The sequence below is a fragment of the Carlito syrichta genome, unplaced genomic scaffold (assembly GCF_000164805.1).
Source record: "Carlito syrichta isolate Samal-C Ts95f unplaced genomic scaffold, Tarsius_syrichta-2.0.1 Scaffold45296, whole genome shotgun sequence".
NCBI lineage: Eukaryota > Metazoa > Chordata > Mammalia > Primates > Tarsiidae > Carlito > Carlito syrichta.
The window spans coordinates 1-8,565 of record NW_006989392.1 but is presented as its reverse complement, the minus strand read 5'-3'; the positions used below and the strand labels follow the sequence as shown (position 1 = coordinate 8,565).

The 8,565-nt window shown below is 41.6% G+C and overlaps 1 protein-coding gene across 1 annotated transcript; it reads left to right on the top strand.

Moving 5' to 3' along the window:
* The first annotated feature begins 448 nt into the window (after positions 1–448).
* LOC103249710 (T-cell surface glycoprotein CD1e, membrane-associated-like) lies at positions 449–3,283 on the top strand. Its single transcript, XM_008048326.1, has 6 exons — positions 449–509; positions 840–1,133; positions 1,711–1,989; positions 2,216–2,494; positions 2,889–2,982; positions 3,109–3,283. Exons 1-6 carry the CDS (start codon positions 449–451, stop codon positions 3,281–3,283), a joined length of 1,182 nt encoding a protein of 393 aa, XP_008046517.1.
* Positions 3,284–8,565: the final 5,282 nt, after the last annotated feature.

Below are 8,565 nucleotides of genomic sequence, written 5' to 3'. Positions count from 1 at the left end.
GAGTGGAGAGATTATTAGATGGATCACTAGGCATCACCGAGTGACCGCCATCACTTTACACAGAGAATGTTGACAGCCTAAGTGTGGATTTGATTTGTCCAATGTCAAAAAAAACTACTACATTTTCTAACCAGATCACAAACTTTATCCTAGGCCAGGACTCCTTTTGCAGGAGTTGGTGCAATAGGAGAGACTGGGAGGATGCGCAAAAGAGCAGGGAGAAAATCTTGAAGCCAGTGAATGAGAGAGACAGAAGGGAAACGAGAGACCCTGTGGGAGGTTGTGAGGAAGTGAGGCAGAGTGGTTTCTTTGATAGGGAAGTTTACAGGAGGGTTTTTAATGTCTGTGCAGAAGGGAAGTCAGATGAGAGTACAAGGGGTGGGGTGCTGATATCTGAGTTCTAAGAAGAGGTGTCTTGTAGAAGCATCCTTCCCCCAACAGACTTCCAATGCTGCTCCTGTTCCTCCTCCTCTTCCAGGGCGTTTGTGGCCCTGAGGAAAGCACGGCAGGTAAGAAGAGCTCAGGTGAAAAGATTTGTGGTAGGGTACAGGAGGACAGTGAGAAAGCTCTGGACAGGACCTAGGGGAAAGAAGCATTGCTCCTCTGGGATGCTCTAGCAGTCTGCCTTGAAAACTAGTTTCAAATAGGGAATTCTTGCCCACAGTCTTTGCTTCTGTCTCTGATTTTGAGGTAGGGGATTGGGGAAGAGGGTATTGGAAATTGTGCAACCTGTGTAATTGTCTCCACACTTCTTCTCCTTTCTGGGCTCCTCATCTTCCTGTGGCATCTCTTCTTCCATCCCTTTACACACTAACTACTTGTCATCCTCACTCTTTCAGCCCCTCAGGCTCTGGGATCCCACCACCCAGCAGAAGAACCTCTTTCCTTCCGCATGCTCCAGATCTCCTCCTTTGCCAACCACAGCTGGGTGAAGAACCGGGGCTCAGGCTGGCTGGGCGAGCTGCAGACTCATGGCTGGGACAGTGTCTTGGGCACCATCCGCTTTCTGAGGTCCTGGTCCCAGGGAGACTTCAGCAAGGAGGAGCTAAAGCGCTTCCAGAGATTGTTCCAGTTCTATTTCTATGGCTTTACTAGTGTAGTGCAGGCCTTTGCCAGTCAATTTCAGTTTGAATGTAAGTTCATTTCTCCAAGTTGATAACTTGCTTGAGTGCTCCAACCATATTCTAATGGGGAAAATAGTACATAGGCTCTGACCAGCATGCAACCTTTTGGGCCTTGTTCCCTGTCCTCTGGCTCCCACTCCCTCCTATGTTTCACCCTTCCACACCACCCTCACCCCTCTTCATACCCCGACTATACCATTGTGTTCTTCCTTGTTGGAATGCCTTTTTCCTCTTGATCTTCTGTCTATTGATTCTGGGCTCAGAAACAACCATTCTCACCCAGTTTTTGTCTTCTTTTCTCATTGGCTTGAATATTCACCTGGCTTGGCCTGTACCTTAATCCTTTTATGTTAATTCCTTTAGGCTACTCTTTCATTGTCCTGACAGCCTTCCCATTTGCCCCCTTTCTATTAATTATTTCAAAGTACGCTTATTATCTCCATATTTTCTTTCTCCTTTCCCATCCAAGCTCTAGTCTCCCATATGATTTCCCAGAAAATTTTTCTTCCCTCGAATCTCTTGTCTCTCTATAATTACTTATTTTTCATCCCTTTCATTTTGATTCTCTCTCCTTGTTCACCCTCAGACCCCTTTGAGCTCCAGATATCGGCTGGCTGTAGAATGCATGCTGGGGAGGCCTCAAATATGTTCATAAATGGGGCATATCAAGGATTGGATTTCCTGAGTTTCCAAGGAAGTTCCTGGGAGCCAGCTCCAGGAGCAGGGAGCTGGGCCCAGAACGTCTGTAAGGTGCTCAATCAATACCGAGATGTTAAAGAAATAGTGTGGGTCCTCCTTGGTCACACCTGCCCTCGATTTCTGGCAGGCCTCCTTGAAGCAGGGAAGTCAGACCTGGAACGACAAGGTGAGCCCAATCCTCTCTTCCCTCTTGTTCTTAGGGCTTTAATATCTGTGTTTGAATTTGCCAATAATCGTTTTCATTTTGAAACATATAATGAGAAGCTAGAGGGTGAGATATGTGGGTTTAGCATCGTTTCTTAACAAGAGGAAGAAGTGATTACTCCAACTACTAAGGGACCTGCATCCCAGAGCTCTGGGAAGTTCATTTCTCTCCATCCTTTTCTGCCTAGTGAAGCCCGAGGCCTGGCTGTCCAGTGGCTCCAGTCGCGGGCCTGGGCGTCTGCTGCTGGTGTGCCACGTCTCAGGATTCTACCCAAAGTCCGTGTGGGTGATGTGGATGCGGGGTGAGCAGGAGCAACGAGGCACTCAGCGAGGGGATGTCCTGCCCAACGCTGATGGGACATGGTATCTCCAAGCAACCCTGAATGTGGCGGTTGGAGAGGCGGCTGGCTTGTCCTGTCGGGTGAAGCACAGCAGTCTCAGAGGTCACGATATAATCATCCCCTGGGGTGAGAAAGAGCTGGGCACAGCTGGGAAATTATGGAAGACTGTCCTGGGGCTTTTGGATGAGCAGCTGAGTAGAAATGTCAGTCACCAGAAGGATAAAAGTGGGAGAATCCAAGCACCAATGGTAAAGAATGACCGCAGTTAAATTTTAAGCAAATGGAAATAAAGGATTAGAGATATTAAAGAGAAATTAAGAGAGGAAAATGATTTAGTGGAGGAAGTAGTGGGGAAATCACAGACATAGACTCAGGGGTGAACTGAAGTTAGGACTCTAGAAAACACACATGCAACCTCCTTTTGGAATGAAAAATCTCATCTGTGGTGGATTAGAGAGTCTTTTATGGCTTTAATAGAGAGTATTCTGTGAGTTGATATCCTTATTTTATCTTCAACCAGGTGGATACTCCATCCTTCTGATCTTGATCTATTTGACTGTTGCTATTACCCTGGTCATGTTGGTTATAATTGGCACATGGTTTAAAATACCGAGGTGAGTCTCTTGCTTTTTACTTCTTCAACCTCTAATCAACATTTCCCCCCCTTTTCCTCATTTCATCTTTCCTTCTTTGTTCCTGATTTCCCTTTTTGAGATTAAAATTTAATTTTTTCCCCACAGCTCAACTCAGAACATTCCCTCCCCCTATGAACCCAGCCCTGCCGTTTCCATGGAAGCCAAGACCCAGGATACTAGGAGTTCAGGACACGAGCTCTGCCTGGCAGAAGAATCATGGCTCAAAAAGAGATTTTTGAAGAAGTGTAAGATAGGCCTAAAGCAACTTTGGTGTCATTAGTTTTACTTAATACATAAAATCCTGTCTGGGTCTCAAACCTAGCTCATGTCCAATAAAGAAAATATGCTTTTTTTTTTTTTTTTTTTAAGCACGGCTTGTTCTAGCAAGGATATTCATTCCTTTAGAAATATTTTTCATCTTACAGTAATATTTGTTCTGGTTTGGCCACATATTCATCATTATTGATTCTTCAGACTGCGATTCAAATGGTTATTTTTTATAGAAGCTTATCATGGTCATCAAACTGAAAGCTCTTCTGTATACCTAAAATTGAAATGTTCTTCATAAACACACAATCGCTTGTTATTCAGGACAGTAACTGTTTAGATTTTGCCTTTTTTTGTTTTCTCTCAGTTGTTTGAATGTATGATTTAGATTTTTGTGTCTCTGTTCATGACCAAAAATCTTACCTGAATTCAGGTCAGCTTCATTAGCATGTGACCTGTGTAGAAGCACAGGAGTTCATGCTCTGTGGGGACCCATGCTAGGTTTAATGCACCACTGTTTTTATCTTGATATTCTTAATAAATGTCAAACAAGAGATACTGCATTTTTATTTTTCACTGATTCCACAAATTATGCAGTTGCTTCTGCCTGAGTGTAATATTTCTTAATAAATGTTGACTGAAATAAATTTGTTTTCAAATTACGTGATGTCTTACTCTATTCGTTCTCTGACATCTCTGCATCCTTGTACTGTACTCTTATTAAAACACTACTTCTCTTCTTGTGTGTTTTACCAGAGATAAAGCAGGTAGATGAGTGCCTCAGACTCCACAGTGACCGGGCATCTTCAGGGATATTTAACGAATATATTAACATGTGAAGTGTCTGTGTCAAAGTGAGGACAGGGTTGAACTGTCATTTCTTCCATAACTTGTGTGTGTGTGTGTGTGTGTGTGTGTGTGTGTGTGTGTGTGTGAATGTGTGCTTTGAAGTTGCGTATTTCATCCATGAGGAGAAATTCATATTTTGAGCAATTTGAAAGAGGATATGGGCTTGAGGGAAATTTCAATGGGCAGACCTAAGCTAAGGCAATGAAGTCAAGAGTAAATTGATGTCAGGTAAGCTATGTGTTTACTTTTCTTTATTATTTTGGTTTATTATTATTATCGTAATCATTATTTATTGTTTGCTTTTTTCAGGTTTTTAATATTGATTCTTTGATTGTTTACTTACTTTAGTTGAGATATATTTGATTGATCCCTTTTAAGAGCAGGAGATTCTTAGGGTGCAGAGTTCATATGGATGGCCAGTCAATTCCTTTCCTTGGATGGGATAATTGAGCAGATTTTGTGAATTACTTAGTGAAAGTTTACAACTTCATGCTGGGTATTTTCAAGTAATCAGGCAAGGTTCTATGATCACTTATGTAGGCTTCATTCTTACCCATGAACAAGGCATTGAGGCCAGTCCTTTCACAGTCGAGGGTTCATCACCTTCTGTGTGATCTTTTCAGATAACCAGTTTAGAGGGAGGCTACAGGAGTTAAGAGAAGAAGCTGGAATTTTAAGGATTGTTTGGAGTAAAAAATGATTAAAGTCAGGCTTCCATCACCTGGCATAAGTTCACAAGAGATGACTTCTGCGAAAATGAAGAGGCTCAAGTAGGGAGGGACCTTCCAGTTTCTGGCACATAGTGTGTAATAAATATATGTTTCCAATATGACCTATTTAGATGAATCTTATGGCTTTAGATTTTGGGTCACAATACTTCGGGATTCCCCAATCTGGACCAAACTAACTTCTCTGGCTCCATGTCCGTAATTCCCCTACTAAATATTATGTTTCTGTGATCCTCAATTTCATTCTGTCTCTTGATTGTGTCAAGCTTCTTCTCAACTCAATGTCACCTCCAAAGGCAGAGTTTGCTGACTAGCCAAACTAACACATTCCATCTCAGTCATATTCAATTCCAGTATTTTTTTTTTTTTTTGAGTTGGAGTCTCACTCTTTCGACCAGACCGGAGTGCAGTGGCATGCTCCTGGTCACCGCAGCCTTGACCTCCTGGGCTCTGGTGATCCTACCACCTCAGCCTTCCAAGTAGCTGGAACTACAGGTGCACGCTACCACGCCCGGCTAATTTTTGATTTATTATAGACATGAGGTCTCACCAAGTTGCCCGGGTGGGTCTTGAACCTGCAGGTTCAGGCAATCCACTCACCTTGGCCTCCCAAAGTACTGGGATTACAGGCTGAGCCACCAAGCCCAGCTGCCAGTATTCTTTAATGGCTTATTTTGAATAATCAATTTAGTTGAAATTACCTTATTTATTTTTAAACATTGATTACCTTTTTCGTCTAAGATACAAGCACTATAACATCAAAGATTTAATCAGTTATGATCACATTTGTATCCCAGTGCTTATAGTCTGACATTTAGTGTGTGGCTAAAATGTTTTTGTTGAGTGAACAAATGGCAGGAAACTTTGACTGTCCAGAAGAGAGTTTAGTGAAACCAGTCTTATTGTGATAGACCGTAGAGTTTCAGGTACTGAAAGTGCTGGTATTCGACAGTGCTGGAATTACTTAAAAACTGTAGGAGGATTGTTGGTCTTGCTCAACTATGGCAAAATGTTCCCTCTCAGTTCTCTTTTCTTCAAGTCATTACCTTTACAAGTGTGACAAAATCATAAGTTATAGCTATGAGCTTAGGAAGAAGGGAGGTGATCCCAGAGAATTTTATCTATATTCTCTGCACTATGGTTGGCAATTCCAGTTTACCACAAGTGCTACTTTGGGTTTCTCTTCTGTTCTACTTTGGTGATTCCCATGGAATCTCTTAGGGAAAGATGACGGTATCTACTGTGAAAACTTGTTTACAGTGGAACTTTGGGATTCTGAATAAAATACTTTAATGCATTCTAATTTGAGTTCCCTCCCAAGGTACTGTAGCTGAGATGTAGGCATATATTTGGGTGAGGGACAAGAAATTCCTCCTGGAGGAGATAGACCTAGGTTGCTTGAATATATGCACCCCCTTCCCATAAATGGTCGTAGCGGGGTTCAAAAGAGCCTGAGGACAGATAACCATGTTGCAAGAGATACCAGCTCAGGAGGATTTGGGGACATCTTAAAATTTTGGTCCACAATTGTGTGAGAAAAGTTCTTGGTCATTCTTGTAGAATAGACCTCTTGGCTGGGCAATTTAATCAAAACTCCTGGGTAAGGATGTGCTACTTAAAGCAAAATATGTCACTAAGTTGCCTCAAGACAGAGGTATCATCTAGTAATATTAAGCATATCATTCTTTCTGGAACTCTGGAACATGGTTCTTACTGTTCTAGAGGACCAGAGTGGTTTTTTTCAATAGTTAGGGATAACACTTTTCATTACCACCAGGTATAAATCCAAGAAGGTAATCTGCTTTGTTGACGGTACAAACCTGATGTTTACTGTGTTCTTTTGTAAACACAAATGTAGTAGGAAAGGATAGAAGGTTGTTTTGGAAAGAGATAGAGGGAGTATTCTTGGTGGTTGGTAAATTTCTCTAGAAATGACATTTGTTGTTTGAAGAGGATGCAGTAAGCCTGGTAGAATCAGAATATGCTGGGGCCAAAGCTCAGAGGAGCACGGTAGTCACATGCCCTCAATAAATCATAACCTTGGACAATGCCTGCTTGTCATTTTCTCTCTAATGAAGCAGGTAAGTTGACGATATGAAAGACTTGATTAAGTGAAGTGACACAATCTGAAGCCGGGAGTCCAGGTATCCAAATATATCTCCTGCAGCTGATCTGGAGCCTGTGGTCAGGGAGGAAGTATAGTCAAAGCCACGTGGTTACTTCTTCAGGTTACCCACAGACGATACCTGTAGATTTTTGGAATCTGTAGACTTTATCCTTAACGAATTAAAACTAGTTCATAACCTCTCCTCATTGATGATGTTTTCATTCTCACTTTTGTCTGTAAATGGTCCCATGATTTTACTGGTTCTAAGATCAAAAGTTTCTTCTGTTTTCTTCCTCATTCTTCCTGAATAACAAGCCACCAAAGTCACCTTTGGAAGTTCTCTTACATTTCATTCCCTTTTCTGTGATCCTGGCTCAAGTGTGACTTCTACTGCCAAAAACTCAATGCAAATTAATGATCCCATTATCATTAATGTGATATGATAATATATTGAGCATGTGCTCAGTTATTACAGCAAATAGTATCTATTTAATGATTAAAGCTGATTGAGTAATAAAAATTATTTGACTGGATCCTTCTGTATAGGCCAGACACTCTTCCCAACACTTCATACATATTAACTCAGTTAATTCTTACAAAAATCCTTAGCAGATATACCATTATTTTCCTTTCATAGATGAGAAGACAATTGTCATACAACTAACAAGTATTGTTGGCATTTTAGCTCCAAAATCCATGCTTTAACCACTACACTACACATTCCATCAATAATTAATGCAGTCTACCTTGTGAATGATGTAAATAGATGTAATGATAGATGCCATGACAGAGGTAATGAAATGCAGCAGAGACACGAGAGTAAACAAACCTGTCTTCACGGTTTACATTGGTAGTGGAGGGGGTGGAAAGACAGACAAAAAGAAAATAAAAATATAATATATGAGATAACGACAAATGTTGTTTATAATTAAAAGCTGAATCGGGGAAAGGGATCAGAAAGAACCCGGGGGTATTATTTCAGATTGTGAACAGAATTGGCTGCTCTGAGAAGATGTCTTTTGAGAAGAAACTAAAGCAAGGAATAAGCCATGTGACATCTGGAGGAAGAGCATTACAGGCAAAGGAGCTACAAATAGAAGCAGCGTTATATTGGCTGTTATTTAAAAAACTGTGAGAATTCCAATGCCTCAGGATGAGAGTAAGTGATGGGGCCATCATAGGAGATGAGGCCAGTAGTTGAAGTGAGACCATAAAGGCGGCCTATAGGCCATTGCACAGGGATTAAAAGTCACTGCAGAGTTTTGAGTAAATGTATAGCAGTTGTTACATAAAAGGAGATGAGTTCATAGACAGAGCAAAACAGTGGTTGTCAAGTGCTTCAGGGAGGGGAAATGGGGAGCCTTTGGTCAATGGATACAAAGTTTCAGTTATACAAGTTAAATAAACTCTGGAGATCTACCATGCAGCATAGTGCCTAGCTAACAATACCGTATTGTATACTTAAAATTTGCTAAGAAGCTGGGCTCGGTGGCTCAGCCTGTAATCCTGCGCTTTGGGAGGACGAGGTGAGTGAACTGCCTGAGCCCGCAGGTTCGAGACCCACTTGGGCAACTTGGCGAGACCTCATCTCTACAATAAATCAAAAAAAAA